At 44.8% G+C, this 22,707-nt stretch overlaps 2 protein-coding genes across 4 annotated transcripts in view; both read left to right on the forward strand.

Annotated features, from left to right (window-relative positions):
- Positions 1-5,591, forward strand: part of LOC113457158 (unconventional myosin-X-like) — a 136,687-nt gene extending 131,096 nt beyond the window's left edge. The window contains exons 16-18 of the mRNA XM_026783711.1: positions 1,308-1,390; positions 3,782-3,890; positions 5,511-5,591. Of these exons, the coding sequence (XP_026639512.1) occupies positions 1,308-1,390; positions 3,782-3,890; positions 5,511-5,591 (273 nt within the window). The remainder of the gene's footprint in view (positions 1-1,307; positions 1,391-3,781; positions 3,891-5,510) is intronic.
- Positions 1,312-22,707, forward strand: part of Myo10 (myosin X) — a 70,482-nt gene continuing 49,086 nt past the window's right edge. Inside the window, exons 1-3 of one of the 3 annotated variants that reach the window (XM_026783691.1) lie at positions 1,312-1,390; positions 3,782-3,890; positions 5,915-5,995. In XM_026783691.1, coding sequence (XP_026639492.1) covers positions 5,933-5,995 — 63 coding nt within the window. In that variant the 5' untranslated portion in view covers positions 1,312-1,390; positions 3,782-3,890; positions 5,915-5,932. Of the gene's footprint in view, positions 1,391-3,781; positions 3,891-5,914; positions 5,996-15,089; positions 15,216-18,803; positions 18,824-22,707 lie in introns of those variants that run through there. The other 2 variants (XM_026783693.1, XM_026783696.1) reach the window with 2 other exon arrangements.

Below are 22,707 nucleotides of genomic sequence, written 5' to 3' on the forward strand. Positions count from 1 at the left end.
TGTCCTGTTACTAGCTCTGTAGACCAGGCTGGTCTCGAACTCACAGAGATCCGCCTGCCTCTGCCTCCCGAGTGCTGGGATTAAAGGCGTGCGCCTCTTTAAGATGCTGCGGAGGGTTGGGATGTTGCTGACTTGTCACTGCTCTTACTGTGATTATGAGAAACCTCAAGTTCGGAGCTGGAGAGATGACTCAGGGGTTAAGAGCACTGACTGCTCTTCCAGGGGACCGGGGTTCAGTTCCCAGCACCCACATGGCAGCTCATAGCTGTCTGTAACTCCAGTTCCTGAGAATCTGACACCATTATACCAATGTATGTGAAATAAGGTTAAATAAAGTTTAAAAGAAAACCTCAAGTTCGATGCCCAGTACCACATAGCCAGGCATGCTGGTGTACACCTGAAACATCAGGGTGGTGGAAGCAGGAAGATCAGAAGTTAAAGGGCATAGCCATGCCAAAATACAGCTCTCACCTCAGAGGGGCAAGAGGAAGTCTTAATCTGAAGCCAAGTATGAATCACCATACCTGGGAACACCAGTGTAGGTTACCCCAAACATCAGGTTCCATGAAATTTTATAGTAACAGAACAGAGAAAATCACAAATCAAGGCTCTCTTTAAATACCTTGATAGGAATGCCAGGTAGGTAGGAACAGCAAAGAATTCAGAGAGCCTCTGCTCCAGACCTTGGCTGCTCAGAGGCCATTCTGAGCTTTCCTGTTGGTGGGAGCTGGTGACCTGTTGAATTAATGCATCCCAAAATGTTCCATATGTCGGTCATAAGGACATTAAGTCACACACAGAGGAGGATAATGGCTATTCAAGAGGCCAAGATAGCCTGTGATAATTTGTAATTAGCCTCCCTACCTACAACATTCCAAACTGTCCACAGTCATTGAGCTGTTTTAATGTCAGGTCTGGTTTTATAGGATCCTATTTCGTTAATGTTTCACTTAACCTGTGTAGAATGGTCAAGCCAGGTACACGGTTGTGTTTCTGGGGGTTTAATCCACGGTCATTTCTACATATAGAGGAATGTGTGGGGTGAGCCTGAGCTGCATTAGACCAACAGAAACAAACTAGCATATAAAACAGGGTATTTATTGATATTTGCCCACATAGCACTAACAAGAAATAGTTGTTTGAGAAGCCAAACATAGCTTTGTTAAAATGATTGCTTTTCATGAGTCTAGCTTTTACAGAAGTTGCTAGCTAGGTATGGTGACTTCTGCCCATGATCTCAGGACTCGTAACTTGAAACTAATTCATTGAGATTATGACACTGTCTCTTGTTTTGTTTTTGAAACAAGGTGCAGTATGATGTCCGAGGCATCCTAGAAAAGAACAGGGACACCTTTAGAGACGATCTTCTCAACCTGCTGAGGGAAAGCAGGTACGTGGGGTCTCCTCTAGGAAGTCAAATTGCCTTTTGTGCAGCTGTCAGTAGTTTTTGTTGATTGGTTGGTTGGTTTTGGTTTTTCGAGACAGGGTTTCTCGTTGTGGCTTTGGAGCCTGTCCTAGAATTCACTCTGTAGACCAGGCTGGCCTGCAACTCACAGAGATCCACCCGCCTCTGCCTCCCGACACCCAGCACACCTCAGTGATTTGTGGCTGTTGTTGTGGGAGCATTGACTTAACGTCTTCTCCAGGTCACATTGCCTCGGTGACTTTGGGGATGCACTGTAGTAGCAAGGACTACCGCTTAATGAGTAGAAACCACAGCAAAGCCCTGCAGTAGATGCTCTCCTCATTGCTGTTACAGGAGGGGAAACTGAGGCTGGGAGCAGGTAAGTAGTTGCTGAGGGTTGTATCTGAGCTGGTAGCGCCAAGCTTAGCTTATGAAGTACGTATGACTCAGAAACCTGCTCCTGACCAGTCCACCCTGCTTTCCCCACTGCGGCCCTGGAGCTGTCTTAATGTCAGGTTGGTTTTATAGGATCCTGTTTCTCTTCGTTGTGAGATGTCAAGAAAGTTAAGCAAGTATTAATGCAGCCAGAATTATAAACGTATTACACATTCTTGTATTCAGGAACTGTTCGTGCACACCATCAAGAGTTAAGGCAAACCTCTAGTTTAATGGTTAGTTCAGCTATTTGTATCCATGAAGCCAGGAAGTTCCCTATTGTCTAGCAACTTAGCAACTTGGTGAAAGAGAAAGAATTTGAGACAAAGCCCTTTCTTGTAGGCTTTCCAAACCTTTGGAGGATCTAGCATGAATATATACAGAAATAAACTTTTAATATCTACGGAAGGAAGTAGACAATTGTTAAAGAGCCACGCTGTTTCTCAGAGTGTAAATACCAGGTGGCCATCCTGTCACTTAGCCAGCTATGAATTGGGATGAAGGGAGCCAAGCTGATCCCGAATCTGAAACTTTTGATCTTCGAGTTTCTGTTCGCATGTGAAAACACACCGCTTAAACTATTATCAGCTATTTCTATTTGTAGATGAGTTTTCAGACATGCAGAAAATACACGGTGCTGGGAAACCGCTCAGCACGTTACCTGTCAAAGCAGTCTTGACTGGTCGCCTTAAAAGGATACATTTAAATCCAAGCCACCTGCTGGTTTGAAGCGGAAATGTTTTGTTATGGTGAAAAGCTAGCTCACAGGCTGGGTGGGTAGTGGACCAGGCTCAACAGCTGTCGCTGCCCTTCTGTTAAAAGGGGTGCTAGGACAGGGGTCCTGAATTCTGTGCTGCAGCCTGGGGTTTCCTTTTAGAAAATGGGGGAGCCTCTCTCTTTGCTCTCGCCCTTTACCTTTGACCTCTTTGGCCATCGCCCCTGCAGGATGGCTCTTCTACCTTTCCTGGTGACAGTGAAGCCATCAACCTTCCAGCTTTATAGCACGCAATGTCCTCTGTACCCAGAATATAACGAGTTATTGGGAAGTCTTTTGATTTATTAATAGTGGCAGTGTTTTAAGAAACTGACTAATATAATAGAGCTGGGATCAGTACTGGCTGAGACCCAGGTGCTGGTCTTCTAGCCCTGGACTGTATTTCCTCATTCTTGCTTTAGTATCAGAACAAATAACTCCCACTTGAGCCCTTTAGAGAGAAATGGAGCATCTTGCATTTGTGACACATCCGGGAAGTAGAAGAGGCAGAATTTGAACCTTTATCTGCCTTGCTCCCAACACTTCTCTGATCGAACCTTCACAACACTAAACAAGGGGCATAACCCAACAGCTCTGCATCTTTTAGTTCCTCCATTGCGTTGACCAACTATTGACTGAACATATTTATTAAAATAAAAAAAGCCAGTGGCTGTGCTGAAGATGTACAGACTTCTGTCGTCGCCATTATTCCCTAAACAACGGCACTTTACCGACTCATGGAGAACGTCCCTTGTAAACAATCTAGACATGGCTTGGTGCTTGGGACGATGTGTATGTTCCGTGTGTAAACCTTGCCCTATCATAAATAAGGGACTTGAGCTTTTGGGGCATTGATTTCAATGGGAGGACCTAGAATCTGTTCCCCCTACATCCTTAGCGGCAGATGAGGAGTTCAGGGGGTTCTCCCGACAGGCCTGTCCCTCAGTGATACCCCACCCCAGGCCATTGTCTTTTCATTTCCTCCCTCTGGTGGAGGACTCTAGTGCTCCCAGGACTGCCTCCAGCGGCCAAGCGCTGGTTGGCTGAATCTTTCACGTGCTGTTGCAGCTTGGCAGGCCTCGGTGTACGACGTTAATTATCATTGTGGAAATCCACTGTAATTACACTGGCCAGGCACCTGACACTCGCGTGTGCTCCCCTCACAGTCCTGCCCGTCCTTCACACAGGTTTGACTTCATCTATGACCTTTTTGAACACGTCTCGAGCCGCAACAACCAGGACACCCTGAAATGCGGAAGCAAACACCGGCGGCCCACCGTCAGCTCACAGTTCAAGGTCAGTCTGCACCACTGGCTTGCGTCAATCTGTTGTTTCTGTGATCCAAAGAACCGAGGCAGGAGTGGGGTGTATGAGAGTTGTGGGGAGACTGGACCTGGTTTCTGTTCTGTCACATTTTTAAGGCAGGCAGAGCTTCACAGGTACACATCTTGGTCGTAAGGATATACTTGCTTTTTGCTTTTTTTGTTCGTTTAATCATGCTTAAGGACCTTGGTTTCATTTCCAACACTCAAAAAAAAAAAGGACCAATAAAGGTATACACATGAATATTTAGACTTTTCTTTGGATTTTATGAATTAAATTATACTATTCTTTCCCTCTAGTGGCATGATAATTATAATTACTAATGTCATTAAAGTAGAAATATTTTGGCCACATAGTGTTAGCGTACACTTTTAATCCCAGGACAGAAGCAGGTGAATCTCTGTGAGTTCAAGGCCAGTCTGGTCTACAGAGCGAGTTCTAAGATTGCTAGGGTTGTGACACAGAGAAACCCTGTTTGGAAAAAAAGCAGAAAACCAGAAAAACAAACAGCAACAGAAAGTAGAACTATTTCATGCCTTCAGATCTCACTTTATTTTGAGAAGGACTGTGCAGACATGCCCGTGCTCAAGTGTTTGGGCACTAGTATTTGCAACAGCATGGTTAGTAGGTTATTGTCCTGATGGTTTACCACAGGACGAACCTGGAACACTTAATATATCTATAAAAGAGATGTATATACAGATCTGTGTACAGGAGAATTTGAAATGTGTGTATAGAACATTGAAATATTTTAAAAAGGCAAATATGTGTGTATATAACATATAAATGTACTAACATATGTATTTTTGCACAATGCATGGAAATGTCTTTAATTAACTAAGCGAAAGGTATTTAATTCTAAGCACATCTTGCCAGGAAGTGGTGGTGCACACCTTTAAGCCCAGCACTCAAGAGGCAGAGACAGATGGATCTCTGTGAGTTTGAGGCCAGTCTGATTTACAGAGTAAGTGCCAGGACAGCCAGGGCTACATAGAAAAACCCTGTCTTGAAAAACAAACAAACAAACAAAAACATAAAAGAAAGAATGGAAAGGAAAATAGCCTATCTTCTTCAGAAGGCTCATTTTGTCCTCCTCAACCATGTTATTGTATTTAACATTTCATGTGAAAATAGGACATATTTCTTCCCATGTCTGTTTTTCCCCATTTATACACACACACATACACACACACGAAAGCACTATCATATAAAGCACTATATAATATATAAACTCTGTTTTTCCATATATATATATATATATAATACAGCATCATATCTGGAAATAATGACCATCCTATGCCCAAATAACAGTGATGCCAGTTACCCCAATTGAAGGGAAATGGGAGCACCAGCATCTTGAATGTGTAAACATTTTCTGTCATTTGGAAGTAGAGCCTGGGAAGATCACCACCCCCTCGTTTAATTATCTGTTTGTCCTTAAGTGAAAACCCTGACTCAAGGGGCAATGGTATCCTGTCAGTCAAGATAAAATCCACCCTGGGAGGCTGCTCTCTGGGGTGCACAGGGCTGTGCTGCTGGAGACTGAGCGGAGGGAAGAACAGTTCAGCTTGCTTGACAGCCCTGGGACTGTAGTGTGCAGTGCAGGCTTTCCACAGGGAAGATGTGGCAATGCCAGGCCCCATCGATGAATCCTTATTCTGTGCCAGCCGCTGAAACAAGCACTCTGCATCCGTTGCTGTACCGGTGTTTGCCTCACCCTCTGAGTACAATATCGCTGTTTCTATGGAGGCGGGAACTGAGATCTGGGGAAGCAGAGGAAAGCGATAGGACTTGAGTCAGAGCTATGTGCGCCAAGCCTAGACTCTAAATATCTAAGTGAGATCCTTTGCCTTGTTTTATGTTATGGTGAGGTCATTTAAAACGAAATCTGTCTCGAAAAAACCAAAAAAAAAAACAAACCGAAAAAGTCTCATTTCTCTGGTTTGTTATTTTTTGTTTTATTCTGACTAAACCCACCTGTCCTCTTTCTCTGACAGGACTCCCTGCATTCCTTAATGGCAACTCTAAGCTCCTCTAATCCCTTCTTTGTGCGCTGCATCAAGCCCAACACGAAGAAGGTAAGGCTTCTGAAGGACCAGACTGGGCTCTCCTGAAGGACAGTCCAGGAGCAGTCCAGCCTGTGGTCTTATAAGGACAGCCTCTGGGAGTGGTTATGCTTAGATTTGGTTTCTCCAGAATTCTTCATCATGGTTGAAAACAGATGTGGCATTCTTGTAACCTGACAGGAAGTGGGAACCCTTCATCCTCTGAGCCTGTGAGTCAGCTTTTCAGTGCCGCCGTCTAGATTTAGGGAATCCTTCTTTGAAAGGAGGCAGTATAAGGCCGACATGGTTTCTTTATTATTTGGTTCAAAATGCTTGGCTCCAGCTCCAAAATGCAGAAAAGAAAAAGCATTTAGTATGTTTTCTGTTGTAGCTAATTTTTCAAAGATTTATTTATTAGTTATGTATACAACATCTGCCTGCATGTATCCCTGCAGGCCAGAAGAGAGCACCAGATCTTATTACAGATGGTTGTGAATCACCATGTGGTTGCTGGGCATTGAACTCAGGAAGGACCTCTAGAAGAACAGTCAGTGCTCTTAACCTCTGAGCCATCTCTCAGCCCCTATTTTGTTTTTATTTTTGTTTTAAGTTTTCTTTTTTAGTTTTATTGTTTAACTCTGGGGAGAAGATTATAAGCTAAGTTATAGAAGGAGCTGCGGGCCGCTTCCGCCTCCCAGCTCCCAGCCACCGGTTAGCTTTACCCAAAATAACAACACACAAATTGTATTCATTTAAACACTGCCTGGCCCATTATATCCAGCCTCTTATTGGCTAGCTCTCATCTTGATTAACCCATTTATAATAATCTCTGTAACACCACGAGGTCGTGGCTTCCCGGGGAAGATTCAGCATGTCTGACCTGGCGGCTGGCTCCATGGCGTCTGCTCAGAGAGGAGAGGCATGGTGATTGTCTCACTTCCCTCTTCCTCCCAGCATTCTGTTCTGTCTACTCCACCCACCTAAGGGCTGGCCTATCAAATGGCCAAGGCAGTTTCTTTATTAACCAATGAAATCAATACAAAACAGAAGACCCTCCCACATCACTAAGTAACAATGTTTTCAGTACTTTATCTTTTAAATTAAAAAGAAGGTAGACTAACTTGTTTTATGTGTATGGATATTTTGCCTACATGTATGTCTGTGCATCGCATGAGTGCCTGGTGCCCTCAGAGGTCAGAAGAGGGCATCTGATTCCCTGAAACTGGAGTTATGGGCTAACATATAGATGCTTGTAATAGGTCATGGGTCCTTTGCAAGAACAATAATTGCTCTTAACCACTGACCTATCTCTCCAGACCTATTCTAAGTACTTTGATAACAAGGCAACTTAGGGCTAGATTTTTTTAAATATCATGACTCAATTAGAAGCAGTTTAAAAAGGAGAAGCTGCTGGGGCTGGAGAGATGGCTTAGTGGTTAAGAGCACTGCGTGCTCTTCTGAAGGACCCATGTTCAATTCCTAGCACCCACATGGCAGCTCACAGCTGTAACTCCAGTTCTGGCCTCATCACACAGACATACATGCAGGCAAAATCCCAATCTACATAAAAATACATAAATAAAAAAAATAAAGAAGAGAAGCTCTTCACCAAGAGAATTCAAAGCTAAAAGGAGAACGTGTCACAAATGTGTGGGTATATGGGGTTGCTTTGTTTTTTGAGATATAGTCTCTTTTTTTTTAAGATTTATTTATTTATTATGTACACAGTGTGCCAGAAGAGGGCACCAGATCTCATTACAGATGGTTGTGAGCCACCATGTGGTTGCTGGGAATTGAACTCAGGACCTCTGGAAGAGCAGTCAGTGCTCTTAACCTCTGAGCCATCTCTCCAGCCCCGAGATATAGTCTCTTGAACTCCATTCTTTCTTTGAACTCGCTATGTAGCGTAGGCTGGGCTTGAACTTCTAATCCTCCTGCCTCAGCCTCCTGAAGGCTGGAATTGCAGGTATGTACATCACACCCAGTTTTATGCTGTGCTAGAAATTCCCCAGGGCCTCCTGCATGCTAGGCAAACATTGTATCAACCAAGCTACATCCTAAGCCCATACAAAATGTTAAGGAGTTAATTTTCATTTGGCAAGCAAACCTCTTTAGAACCCTTCTTTTGAGAGAGACTTACCCCCCACCCCAACCCCCATGCAGTAATTTCTAGAACTCTGTCTTGTGAAAGAATAGAAAAGATGAAGATGCGAAATCTGACCTGGCCTTTGTCCCCTTAGAACTTGGGTTTGGGGCCTGGAGAGATGGCTCAGTAGTTAAGAGCACTAACTGCTCTTCCAGAGGTCCTGAGTTCAGTTCCCAGCAACCACAACCGTCTATAGTGGGATCTGGTGCCCTCTTCTGTCATAAAGGTGCACATGCAGATAGAGCACTCATATACATAACATAAATAAATAAATCTGAAAAAAAAAAAAAGAGCTTGGGTTTTATTCTCCCAGCCTTCCAGCTGCTGCTAACAGTGTCCTTGTTTGACTTTGGGCTCTGACTTAATGTTGTGTTGTTTCCACATACAGTCACAGATGTGTTCTGGTGTGTTCTGGCAGGAGTGGCCTAATTAGGCAGTGTTGCCCTTCCATGCGGTAGGGCTGATAATGCCACACATCTCACCCTTTGAGCCTGTCAGCTTTTTCTCAGCTGGAGTCTGGGAGTTGGGTGCCCATTGGATTTCTGGTGCCCCACAGTTTAATTGAACCATTTCCTTCCAGCCATGAGACAGCCCTGGGCAGCTCTATCGGTATTAGTATCTCAGATTCCATGAAACGGGAACGTGCCCTCATGTTGACTTTCCTCAGACAAAAATGTCATTTTGGGAAATTTCCATCCTTGATGGTTTCTGTTCTTAGATGGCACAAAGTTCATTTTTCCTTCAGACTATATTATAAATCTTGAAGCCCATCTGCAGCCAGAATTGAAGGAATTACTTCCTTTTTCTTGTTATTTTTCCATGCTGAGATTTGATTGTGCCCAATTGCTTGGAATTTTGTACTTTACAAAGTGATCTAACGCAGCTCTCTGTTTACCTTGGCTCATGGGCTCGTGTCCTCCTGACTTACTGCAGACACTAGTTAGTCACTTGCCTAGGGAGAGCTTGTAAGAAATCTCTCGATACCATTTTAAGAGCACTAGAATATGAAGGCCTTGACACAGGAGCTAACTTGTCTGTGACCTAAACTGTAGGTGTGGTTTATGAGTGTAAAGAATGCTAATTAGAATATGGAGATAGCAAGTAATGACCTGATTAGCATCCATTCAGTTCCGTCAAGAATATTGTTCTGTTCCTGCCCATCGCGTACTGTGAAACCTACAACACCACACCGACCCTCGCTTGGGATTTCTCACAAAAGGTTTTAGTCTAAAGACAAATCCAGAACTTTCCACAGGGATTCTTGCATCCCCCCACCCCTTGTTCCCTGTGTGTCCCTGGCAGGACACATCCAGGGAGGGATAAAGGCCGCTCATCTCACCTCATCCTCTTCTCTTCTGTTGGGTTCCTTATGGGAAACTGGAGATGTATTTAAATATCTGTGGAAGTGTTTGCATAACCTCAGGATGGAGATGTTGGGTGGCTTGGACAGATTCTAGAGGTTTTTTTTTTTTACAGGTTCTGTTGCCAAAAAAGATGACCACAATAGCTAACAAAGTCTGTGGGTTGATCCAAAACCACAGAGAAACTCTGTCTCGAAAAACCACAAAAAACAAAACAAAACAAAGTCTGTGAGCTGACTAAAGAACTGAATTAGAATTGAATTGAAGGGACTTGCTTTCGGGAGTCACAGAGTGACCAGGTGTGTGAGGCCATGCAGCATGTGTCTGGGGATTAGCAGCCTTCCCTCCTGCCACCAATTGTTTAGACCCCAGGATAGTCATTCAAGTCTGAATAATTGGGGATCCTTTGTGCCTTTTGTATACTTGTCTGTTGTTGCTATGCTTTTGGCTCCTTCCCCCACATCCAACTCGTGTGTGTATGTGTGTGTGTGTGTGTTGCTGTTGGTTTTCTCTACCCCCACCAGCCCCGCCCCCGCATCCTTCACTGCACTCCCCCCTTGTGTATTTGTAGGATGGGGGGAGGAGAGAGAGAGAGAGAAAGAGAGAGAGAGAGAGAGAGAGAGAGAGAGAGAGAGAGAGAGAGAGAGACTTCCTGCTGCCAAATTGTAATGAAGCTGAAAACTCACTCTTAATAGAAGGTTGTCTCAGCCTAGCCTGGCCTTGCTGGGCTTGGGACAGCCTGGAGAGAGTATAGCTCTCCGCTGAGTTTAGACATTGATAGTTCACAGAAGACGGGTGAATTTAAATGGTTGTATTTAGACGGTGATGTGCCCTTTCAGCTTCCTTCTGTTGGGATATACTAGGGTATAGCAATCACTGGCCAAAAACTGCCCCTAAAAGCAGGGAGACTCTTCTGGATTGAAGGCTAACCTGCTGGACCTCATCTGCCTCTCTCCCCCAGGGCATCCTGGGCCTGTGATCTCTCCCTGCCCCATATTTTAGCAAGTGAGATCTCATCAGGAAAGGCTTTCATTAACATTCCTCAGAAAAGCCAGAGGTTATCCTGAACAGAATTAAAGACAGGACAGACTGATGAGTATCAGGGAGGCTGTCCGTCCTGCTGTGAGAACTAGTCTACAGCTCCAGGGAGCCAAGGTGAAGCTGAGGCCACTGCCCACAGCATCAGCCAAGCCTGCTTCTTGCACCATGCCTGGCTACCATGTCTCAATCTTCTGTCACTGGTTTGGTATGATGAGGGCCTAGATTTGAGGAGGGAAGTGTTATGGGTTCCAGGATTCCAGAACACTGCTATCCAAGTTTTAATAATATATTTCCCAAAACGTGTCTCCTCACGAAAGTCAAGATAGAAATGGCATCTATGAGTCTTGCCGTATTAGTGTGTTGGTTCACCTCAGCTGTCTCTATCAAATGACCCCCTTCTCAGATTTGATACCCTAGCTTTCTGGTCATGCCAGCACTCTTTCTCAGATCATCCTCCAGCTGTGGGTTGGTGCCTCCTACTCAGATACCAAGATCTCTGCATGGTATGGGCATTCTGGAACCATATCTTCCATAGATGTACGGATGGCAGATCTGCCCATGGAAAAAAGTTAAGCAGAAAGTTTAAACATCGGAGCTTAATATTTGAATTACTCTTTCTGGAATTCTACATTACTTGTTTGGTGCAAACACAATCTATTATCGTACTTTGTTGAACCTAAGGTCCTGTAAGAATGAAGTGCAGAATTTTTCTGTCATTGCAGGTTGAACAAAATCAGCAAGGATGCCGGCCAGTCCACACAGACGCCTTGCTTGCTCACCAATTTTTTTTTTTTCCATTTTACTTTATAAAGTTCATAGAGTGGAGGTCACTCCTCTCCCAAGTGCATGCTCTGCCCCTCAGTCTCCAGGCTCTTGGATAAAATGATTTTATGTCTTGGATGATCTGTAGTCATTTTGTTTTGCTTTCTCGGTGCTGGGGATTAAACCCCAGTCCTCGTGCATGCCAGGCAAGAGCCCTGTTGATGAGCTGCTCCTCCAGCCCTGCTACATAATGTGCAACCACAGAAGAGACAAGCAGGGTGGGTGGTTAGCTTCATGTTTGTAAGACAGTAGAAACGGCTGAAGTGAAATTCACTCGCACCAGGCAGTGTGTTGCCCTGTGGAGGCTGCTTGGGGTTAGAAGACAGCGGGTTACGTGACATCTGATCAGACACATCTAGATTTCATTTGTATTAATAAAATATGAAAGCCAGGCAGTGGTGGCTCACGTCTTTAATCCCAGCACTCTGGAGGTAGAGACAGGCAGATTTTTGTGAGTTCAAGGCCAGCCTGGGCTACAGAGTCAGTTCCAGGACAGTCAGGGATATACAGAGAAACCCTGTCTCAAAAAAAAATAAACTAAAATATGAAACAGCCACATTCCTTTAATCCCAACCCTAGGAAGCAGAGGTAGGCAGATTTCTGTGAATTTGAGGCCAACCAAAGGCTGCAATAGTGAAACCCTGTCCAAAAAACAAAACAAACAAACAAAAAAAATGAAACATAACCTGTCTTCCCCAGACTAGTTATCGTCTTTTGTGTATTTGTGTGAGTATGTGTGTGCGCATGCGCATGTGTGTGGTGAACTCACTGGCATGAGTGGTGTGCCATCCTTGTGGAGACCAGAAGAAGCCATGCTGTGTACTGCTGTATCACTCTGCCTTATTCTCTTTAAATAAGACCAGCATCCAGAAAGCCTGCTCCCTCTCCGGCCTGTCTGCTCCAAGCACTGAGGTTACCGGCATACTATGACCAAGTCTAGCTCCTTAACAAGCGCTGGGGTCAGAACTCGAGACTGCATGCCTGCCTGCACAGCACACACAATTAGCTACCGAGCCATCATCCCAGCTCTGGTTATCTCTTTAAAATGTCACTCAAGGGGCCGGCAGAAGTGTAGGCCCTTGCCTCCAAGCCTAACAACCTGAGTTTGACCCTAGTCTGTGTGGTGGAAAGAAAGAACTGATTCCTTTGGGACTGGGACTTGTTCCTGTTGGCCACGGTTGTCACCAGTCACCTACACATCAGCTCCTGTTGCCTGGGGCTGCTGGGTTATTCATCCTCTGTGCCCAGGACTCTGAGGATTAACCCCATTGCTCTGATACACAGGGCTCTGGTCTAGCCCATTCAGAGGTACCTGCCTCTTGCCTGAAAGGGAAATTGCAACATTCCTGGAGCACACAAGCCCTAAAAGCCATGGCAGGAAATTCCAAGGCATATGTCTAGGCTTGGCTAAGCCTTCCTCTCTAAGCCTTGTGTAGCCCCCTCCCCATGACTTCCTTGCCTCTAGACTGTATGTTTTGACAACATCTATGTAGATGGGTGGTTATATGTGTTTTGTGAGGGTGTAAAGATGTAAAACAGCTGCAGAGAACCATGTGAAGTCGTCCATGCCTGCCTTAACGTTTATGGTGGAGAATTTACTCAACATTTATGATTTTTATTCTTATATGCTTAAAATTAATTAATCAAAAAATTAATTAAATTCAGATCAATTTCCTGACCAAGGGACCACCCTTCAGGAAGGCAGGTTCACCCTAAGCCATGCTAAAGAGGTAGGAGCAAAAACTTGCCCTGTAATGAGATGACTACTTAACCTGCTCCCTAGCGGCGGCCTCACTAGGAGAGCTGCAGACTGTTCCCTAGATCATAACTATTCCTTTTCTTCTCTCTCTCTCTCTCTCTCTCTCTCTCTCTCTCTCTCTCTCTCTCTCTCTCTCTCTCGTCTTTCGAGGCAGGGTTTCTCTGGAGCTTTGGAGCTTGTCCTGGAATTTACTCTGTAGACTAGGCTACCAGGCTGGTCTCGAACTCACAGAGATCTGCCTCTCTCTGCCTCCCGAGTGCTGGGATTAAAGGTGTGCTCCATCACGTCTGGTCATCATCTCTTTTCTAAGTATGCTTTTCCTAATGCTTTGGCCTTCACTCTTTCTCTAAAGGCCCATGCCAACTTATTCTCTTTCTCTGCTCTCTCCTCCTCTTCCTCCAGGCAGCAAGATTCGCACCTTGCCTGCTCCAGGATCTCCTCTGCTAGTAACCACTGTCTTCCATCTTCAATTTGAGTTCATTCTTGAATTCTTTAATTATAAATACTTAGAACCGTAGAGGGGGCATGGCAGCGGTAGCACACACACTTTAATACCAGCAGAGGCGGGGGGTGGGGGTGGGGGGCGGTGTTTATGATTTCAAGGCCAGTCTGGTCTACAGAGCCAGTTCTGGGACAACCAAGGCTACACAGAGAAACCCTGTCTAAAATACAAAGAACTCTAAAAGAAGACCCTGATTTTCTCAGTATCACTAATGTATCAAAATGTTAAATGTTCATGTTTGGTTCAAATTATGATGAATATCTTTTTTACGAAACATTTTGTAAGATTAGTTTGTGACAACCTGGCTGAGAAGACTTTCTATTGAACAGAAGAAAACATGAATGATGTCGGGCAGTGGTGGCGCACGCCTTTAATCCCAGCACTCGGGAGGTGGAAGCAGGTGCGTCTTTGTGAGTTCCAGGCCAGCCTGGTCTCCGAGAGCTAGTTCTAGAACAGGCTCCAAAGCTACAAAGAAACCCTGTCTCGAAAAACCAAATAAAAAAGAAAAGAAAACATGAATGATATCACGTTAAATAGAGAAGATTATGTGAGCCAGGCGGTGGTGGAATATGCCTTTAGTGCCATCACTTGGGAGGCAGAGGCAGGTGGATCTCCATGAGTTTGGGGCCAGCCTGGTCTACAAAATGAGTTCCAGAACGTCAAGGTTATTACACAGAGAAACCCTGTCTCAATAAGCCAACCAAACGAACGAACAAACAAACAAATGAATCTAAGATTATGTGAACAATGGAAGTAGGGGTTTTGTAGAATTATGTAGACTGTCAGCTCTTTTAACTAACTCTGGATGAATTGAGTTCTTTCTTTAGATGTGGCTACATTTCCTCCGTGTACACTCCCCCATCGTTAACTAACCTTCAATAATTCTGTTTTTCTGATTGCCTCCAATATTCCTGGCTGGCTGTGACCATCTTCCCCCAGCTAGGACACATTTCTAGAGTTTTCCTTTTGCTTAGAGAATATCTCATACAGAAGATCTGTGAAGAGGCAGCTTTGCCTTTTGAGGAAATTTTGGTAAAAAGAAACCATTAAAGCAACTATTCTTCTCCCCCAACAAAACAATCCAGGAAACCCCTCAGTGGTCACTTCAGCCCTGTTTACCAAGTTGTCATGGCAACTATTCAGCTGCCCTGTGTAAAGACCTGGATAAATAGCTGTAAATGAAACTCAGCTCAAGTGAAAAGTATTGTTCTCGGGGTGGGTTTTCCAAGATCACAGCTAAAATACTTGAGTGTTTTTGTCCTTGGGCATCTCTAAATACATATATATATATTTATAAAATCTTTGAAAATTTAGCCTCTTTGGACTCTTACTTGAATTTGTGTGTTTGTTAGTGTGTGGATGATGGCTCGTTCGTGCTTGGAGTCAAAAGTATTATCAGCCATTCCTGTCACGCTGGCCTGAGAGGCTGGACGTCTTTGAGTAGACTCAGGCAGGAATGAATTAAGCAAGCACAGCCCAAGACAGCACATAAAAGGCAGGGAGCTGTGCAAGCTTCAGAGAGCTGGGATTGCCTGTCAGCTCAGATACTCTTGGGCTCTTCCTCTGGAGATGCAGCTGTTTGCCTTGGACGGACCCTGAAAGGGGGGGAAAGAAAGCTCAAGGTAGGCTTTTGTTTTGCTCTGTTTTTCCTTCTTCTTCGGGGCTCTGCCTAAAAGTTTCGTCTACTTTGTAATGGTTGCTGTCGTGCGAAACTGTAGGATGAAATGCCAAAGGAGGGGTTTGGTCGCCTCTCTGAGCCCCAGACTTTAGGTCCCTAAACAAATGGGGGAGGTGCTGGTTCAGATGGTACAGGTTTGAAATATTAATAATCCTTTGTAAAAATGAAGGCATTACTCCATTTATCAGCTGAGGCCTTGACTGTGTGATCTACTTTTTGATAAGCCAAGAATTTAAAGAAAAACACATTGTGAATGAATTGAAGAGGAAACTTGGTAATGGTGTCTTTTGTTTGAATTTGACGTATTTTTCCCCAAAAGCTTCTTACTACCGTCTTATAGCTTTCCCGTGCCTTGGGCTGCGTAGAAATGTTCAAAGAAATCGGCACAAAAGTTAAGTCTTCCTAAATTTGCCTTTTAGGGGCCTACTAATGTGGTGATTGTGAGAAGTTAGGTGAATTAACTGATGTGTTGGATAATGTGAGCTCTTTTCACACACACACGCACACGCACGTATGCGCACACACACGCGCGCGCGTGTGCACACACGAGTGCACACGTATGTGAATATTGCTACCAGCTTGGAGAACTATGAGGAAGCACAGGCACATTTTGCTCGGTTCTCCGAAGGGAAATGCCCCCTAAGAAAGAATTCAGCAGTGAGGGAAGCCAGCACCGAGAGGGTGGGATGGCTTAGGCTGGTGTCCATTCAGTTGCTAAGTGAGTCCTGGGAGGGATTAAATGTTTTCAATATGAAGGTAGTCTTTCACATTAAAGAGAACATTTGAAAGCCATGCATAATAATGGTCTGCCACCTACTTGGCTACAACTACCTTTCTGTTGAAATAGGCGTCTAGGATCTAGAAATAATCAAAACCTCTCGTGGGCTTGTGGTTATCTGGGGCCTTCCTCCCTCTGTGTGGAAAGGTGTCCCTCAAAGCACCTGGACCACTGTGTGGCCATCTCTCACCACCCTCACGTGGTTCCATTGAGTGGACCACTATTTGTCTCCCTGACGGACCTCATGGCAGGTCAAAGTTTGTATAGGAGGTGATTGCTGCTCTCTATGGAGTCACAGCTGTAAATGGGGCCCCTGCTCCCTCTCTGTGGGCCCCTGCTCCCTCCTTGCTGTTGTACTCCAGTAGTCTTTAGCTCCTCCTGCTGAACTTCCAGAATATTATCCAATCAGATGGGAGACCCACTGGCTCCTATGAGGAGCCTGCCTCAGACACTTGGCTGTCACTGGCAGATTTTTTTGGGGGGGGGGAGGGAGTAGTCTCTTGGCATATGAAACCCCACATTAGCATGCTCACAGGCAACCCCCACAGTGTGTGACTTCTGTTCCTGGCTGTTCTGTTACTTCCCAGCTCACTGAGCTCAGCAAAGAGCACTCTTCCCCAGCCTCCATTCTCATTCTGGTGAAGTGGTGGGGGGGTGGGGGTGGAAGAGTACCTGACTTCCCTCGACGACAAACATTGAGGAAGAATGGTAAGAAACATACAAACAGCATGTCCCTCCACTCATGACGCCAGTGTAAAGGATGGGTTTATTATTTTAAAAATTGCAAAGTTGTCGGTGAACTTTTTTCTTTATTCACTCATAATTTCACTACCCAAAGACCATCCGTTTATATTCGAATGTATATATACTGTTCCCTCCCTCCCCCGTCCCCGGGGAATAAACAGGACCTTGACTGTCTTCCCTGTTCATCTGAGCTTCATTTCCAGTCTCTATATCATAGTTCTAGTTTGAGACAGGTCCTTACCCAACTGACCTTACACTTCCTTTGTAGGCTAAGTCCTCCTTAGCCTTGGCCTCCAAGGTAGCTGGAATGACAGGTAGGTGCCACCATACCCAGCTATACTTAGTTTTTCTAAACTGGAATCTAAACTTTGAAAGTATTTTTTTTTCAACCTAATATGTCATCAAGCATTTTCTTTATCCTTCCAGACAGGGTTTCTCCATGTAACAGTCTTAGTTGTCATGGAACTCACTCTGTAGACCAGGTTGGCCTCGAACTCATAGAGATCCACCTGCCTCTGTCTCCCTAGGAAGCATTCTTATATGCTGTAGGATTCTGTCAAGGGCTGTGTGTGTATGTGTGTGTTGTGTGCATGCTGCTGAATGAACCCAGGACCTTCTCTGCACGATTGGGGTGAAGGGACTTGCTTTTTAAATGATCTGTGTCTCCAGTCCTCAGTAGCAGTATTTGAAAGATTTCTTTTTTTAATATTTATTTATTTATTTATTATGTATACAATATTCTGTGTGTATGTCTGCAGGCCAGAAGAGGGCACCAGACCTCATTACAGATGGTTGTGAGCCACCATGTGGTTGCTGGGAATTGAACTCAGGACCTTTGGAAGAGCAGGCAATGCTCTTAACTACTGAGCCATCTCTCCAGCCCCTATTTGAAAGATTTCTGTTACTGCATTGTCTCTCTTGTTGCAAACATCACTGTTGTCTTATTCTCATGTTTTCTTAAAAGTATTTTTTTCTTTTCCTAAATCCAAGTGTGTATGTTGTTATGGCTCTATTAATATATGTATACATGTAGCTGAGTTCCTTTTCACTGAAGCCACCTACAAATCAAGAAACAGGTAGCCTTCACTGGCGATGATGGTGGCACAAGCTTTGCTTTTAATCCCAGCACTCAGGCAGGTGGATCTTTATGAGTTTGAGGCCAGCCTGGTCTACAGAGCTAGTTCCTGGACAGGCTCCACAGAGAAACCTGTCTCAACAAACGAAAAAAAAAAAAGGAAGGAAGGGAAAAGGAATAGGTAGCTTTACTATATAAAGAACATTTACAAACTGATTAAAACTATAACAGATGCTTTAGAGAAATTAAGAAAGCACAATCAAGAAATTTGCAAGAAGTAATGAAATCTGGGGATCTTCAAATTAAAATGTGGTAATTTTTTCAGGCTGAAGTTTGAATTTTTGTTTGTTTTTATTTGGTCGGTTTTGGAGATTGTCTTTCTACATAAGGTCTGGCAGCCCTGGCACTCAGTATGTAGACTGAGCTAGCCTGGAACTCACAAAGATCCGCCTGCCCCTGCCTGGGAATAGAGGCGTGTACCACCACGCCTGGCATAAATTAGTTTTTAATTGAATCTGTTTTCTTGCCTACTTTGATATACAGTTATACACACATACATTAATATACTTTAATAGAGATAGACAGACTGACATGTCTACCTTCTTCTCAAGAGGGAAGAGGTGAGGCCTGAACTGGGCTGTCCCCTTGAGCTAGCAACTCTTCACTGCTGAATATTTAACTGGTCTGAGGCTGTGGGATCAAAGCCTTTCATGGCACCCTCTGTAAGCTTCCTGCCTCCTGCTCTGCCCTCCTTCCTGGTCTCCACCCCACCCCCAGGCAAGGGGCACCGCTAGCTACTAACTGCCACTCCTTCCCGCCCTCTGACCAGCCTCCCCACCCCCACGCCACGCTCTTGACTGGCTTCTCTAAGGCGGAGGCCTGGCCTTGGGCTCTGCCCCCACCTGCCTGTTCCAACCTCTAGATCCAGGCTCCTTTCTCCTGAAGCTCCTGGCTGGTGAGTACCTACCCTTCCCACCGTATCTTTCCAGTATTTGGGTTTCATAGTCGCCTTAATTTTGGAGTCCACTTTTCTGGGTGCAGTTGCCTGGATTTTCCAGTTCTGTGCAGCCTGGCTCTTTGAAGTGAAAAGTATTCGTGATTTAATTTCACACCCTTTCCCTTCCTCCCCTCCTCTCCTCATACTCTCTTACCATTTTCTTTCTCAGGAGGTTAAGGCAGAGATTGCTGCGCTTGGCACTGCTGGCAGGTGGGCTGGGCAGTTGAGGGTGGTTGTAGTCTAGCCTCTTCTTTGCAAGAGACTCAGCAGTGGTCATGGACCTCACTTCGTGGATACAGGTTGTAGCCCCAGTGTCTACCGTAGAACCTCTGCATGATGATATTAGAACTTCTTGTTGTTTTTTTATTTATTATTATTATTATTATTTGCCCTTAGGGAGATGGCACTCACATTAACTTTTTCTATCGAATTTGCTGTTGCTTTTAACCTCGTGTTTACTCTTAGGAAGCTGTATCATTTAGGATCTTTGAGATGATGTTACATGGTGTGGTTTTAGTAAGCTGTGTTCTGACTTTGAGAATGTGTGAGGGGCTTTTAGGCCAGTGTGCGTACATCATTGTGCGTCGGCTGTGCACTGTCCACCCTCTCAGATGAATGGCTGCCCTAGTTTCAGCCCTGTGAAAGGATGCAGCCGCTCATTAACGTGTGCCAGATGCCGCTCTGGTCGGCACTGCACTTTAAAGGGAATAATACTCCTAGCTTCGGAACAACACGGGGATCGTCTCAGCGTCTGCCTCTAGGAAATGGAAGAGAAGTAGCCCTGTTATAACATTGCTAGATGGGTGAAAAATCCATCAAAAAAAATTGTTTCCTTAGCTGTTTTTAAAGCTCTAAATAAGAAAAAAAATGAGATGAGGTAATACTTTACTTAATAAACATAGATAGCTGAGATTTCACCTCCTGGCCTAGGCAAAGGAACAGGATAAGTCTTTGAGATGTGTACATACTGACTTCTTTTAAAGCAGCCTAGACTTAGATGCAGTTATTGCAATATTTACATAGAACACCATAAAGATTTGCTACACCAAGGAAAGTCCGTGGGATCAAGGAAACCCAATACAAATCATTTTCTTACGTTAATTGTGCCCAGAGGAAGTTCGAGAAGAAAAAATAGCTTTATTTTGTTTATTTATTTTTTGACACTCTTTCTGAAATTTGGATCTGTCACTTGATTCGAGGATTGCATTGCATAATTTCAGCAGTGCCCAGGCTAGTTGGTTTACATTGGATCACAGGTGCACGCAGTTGCAGCCCTGGGAGTCTTCAGTCAGAGGTAGCTTGCAAATTAGGGAAATGAGGTCCCGGGGAGGTGGAAGAACAGGTTGGACCTGGCCATGATGTCATTTGATTCTGATTTCCAGGCTTCTAACACAGCCTGTTAGTACTCAGGGCGGAGCGTCAGAGGAACAAAGAGGATCCGGAGCTGCAAAGCCACGCCTCCGGCCACCTCTTAGATCAGCCTTGCTTGCAGCCTTGAGACCTGAGGGAGCGGGCTTCCCCTCACCTGTTGCTCCTGCTGTCTGGAACAAGCTAGCGGTCCGTGGTCAGCATCACCTCCAGCTTCTGCCAATGTCCTTGGGGTGAAAACTTTTTCTTTCTCGTGGCTCATTTAAGAAAAGCAGCTACAAACACAATGTACACTTGTTTTGTAGTCCCACTGCCCCGGCCTGCTCATGCCTTGCTTCTCTTTCTAATTAACAACATGTTGCTATAGGGTGTTTGGATGGTTGAGAAGGATTTTGTTGCTGTCGTTTCTTATCAGTCATTGTTCAGGTCTCACTGTAGGACACACAAGCCATAGAGGAGACACCAACCACTCTCTTTTGAGTGCATGTTGGGAAACTGGGGAGACCTGAGAGGAGTGTAGTAAGGAGTGGGGTGTAGTAAGGAGGCTGCTTGTTCGTTCCCAACTGCTCAGCCCAGAAATAATCACACAGAAACTGTATTAATTAAATCACTGCTTAGCCCATTAGCTCTAGCTTCTTATTGGCTAATTCTTATATCTGAATTTAACCCATTTTTATTAATCTGTGTATGGCCACGTGGCTTCAGCTTACCTGCTAAAGTTCCAATCTGCAGCTTCTGTCTCCTGTGGCTCTACGGTGTCTCTCTGACTCCGCCCTTCTTTTTCCCAGCATTCAACTTAGTTTTCCCCCACTTAGCTTTGTTTCGCTATAGCTCTGCTATTGGCTCAAAGCAGTTTCTTTATTTATTAATGATCTATAGCTCTGCTATTGGCTCAAAGCAGTTTCTTTATTTATTAATGATCATCATGGCATACAGAGGGAAATCCCACACCACTGGGGTTTGTCAATTTTGTTTACCCTTATTACCTTCCATGAAATTCCATCAGAATTTCAGCTTTTTCCTGCATAAAGCCCTACTGGCGTGTGTCCCTTGGACCAGGACTGTATTGCTACATCTTGTGGGGCCAATGGCAAAGGTTTTCAGAATTCTCAAAGAACAAGTTAACTGTGTTGTTGGCCCAGTGAGAAAAGTCACCTTTCCTTTAGACAGCCCATGGCCAACAGCATGACAAAATGCTTTATTCTCTAAACATTCCTGGAGGACAGGTGAATGCCACCTGCCTGTAGCCAGCTCAGGTCACTGCCTGATGTCTGAGTGTTCATTTTGCCATTGATGGTTTGAAGATGAATTTTACCTGCTTTGGGGAGGACCTGAGGATTGCCTGTGAACGTGCCTGTGTCCACGCTCTGGCTCCATGTCACCACTGATGGTCACTGAGGCTGACAATGACAACCTCCATCATCCTTCCCATCTCTGTGGGACAAAGTGACACACGTGTATTGCTAGGGGACTCTGATGCTGCGTGGCCATTCAGGAAAAGAGGGCTCATTTTCCAAACTTTTCACAACCTCCCCAAGTAGAATTTGTGGGGGATGCATATCCATCCCGGAAAAAAACAACTGGAAATTTTCAAAAGGCAAGCTGCGGCATGCTTGGTGAAAGGTGAAGTGGATCACTGATGGAAGGGAAATGCTAGTCCAGGGTCAGGTGAGCAGAAGGAAGGTGTCTGAGTGGACGTCCCATGGCTGTGTCTCAGGTTCAGGAAATGCACCCGCCACCGCTGCTCCTACCATACACATATAAACATTTCCAATCCCTCCTCTTATTATTATTGCTTATTTATTATCTGTGAGTTGTCTAACTGTGTGTAGGTTGACCAGGACCTAGGGCCTTGAGTATGCTAGGCTAAGTTCTTTGCCATGCAGTTACATCCCCAGCCCCTTTAGTTTGAATATTTTGCTTAGTCTAAAAGTTTTTCTCAAAATGGGGTGGTGGCACACACCTTTAATTGGGACTAAATTAAAATCTCAAAAGGCAGAGGCAGGTGGATCTCTGAATTTGAGGCCGGCATGGTCTACAGAGAGAGTTCAAGGATAGCCAAGGCTGACTTGAAAAAAAAAAAAAGAAACTTTTTTTGATATCAAGCTCTTTCATACAAATCTGGCTATAGATGCTGGCGGGGGAAGGTACCTCATCCGCTGGTACTTCTCTGAAGCTGGAGTCTGGAAGTGAGAGGGACACCCAGATTTTAAACAGTTGGGATTGCATCACACAGAAACCTAGACTGGACAGGCAGTGGTGGTACAAGCCTTTAATCCCAGCATTTGGGAAGCAGAGACGGGCAGATCTTTGTGAGTTCGAGGCTACCCTGATCTGCAGAGTGATACCCAGGACAGGCTCCAAAGCTACGGAGAAACCCTGTCTCGAAAAATCAAGAAAAAAGAAGGATGGAAGGAAGGAAGGAAGGAAGGAAGGAAGGAGGGAGGGAGGGAGGGAGGGAGGGAAGGAAGGAA

Source organism: Microtus ochrogaster, chromosome 19 (assembly GCF_000317375.1).
Source record: "Microtus ochrogaster isolate Prairie Vole_2 chromosome 19, MicOch1.0, whole genome shotgun sequence".
NCBI lineage: Eukaryota > Metazoa > Chordata > Mammalia > Rodentia > Cricetidae > Microtus > Microtus ochrogaster.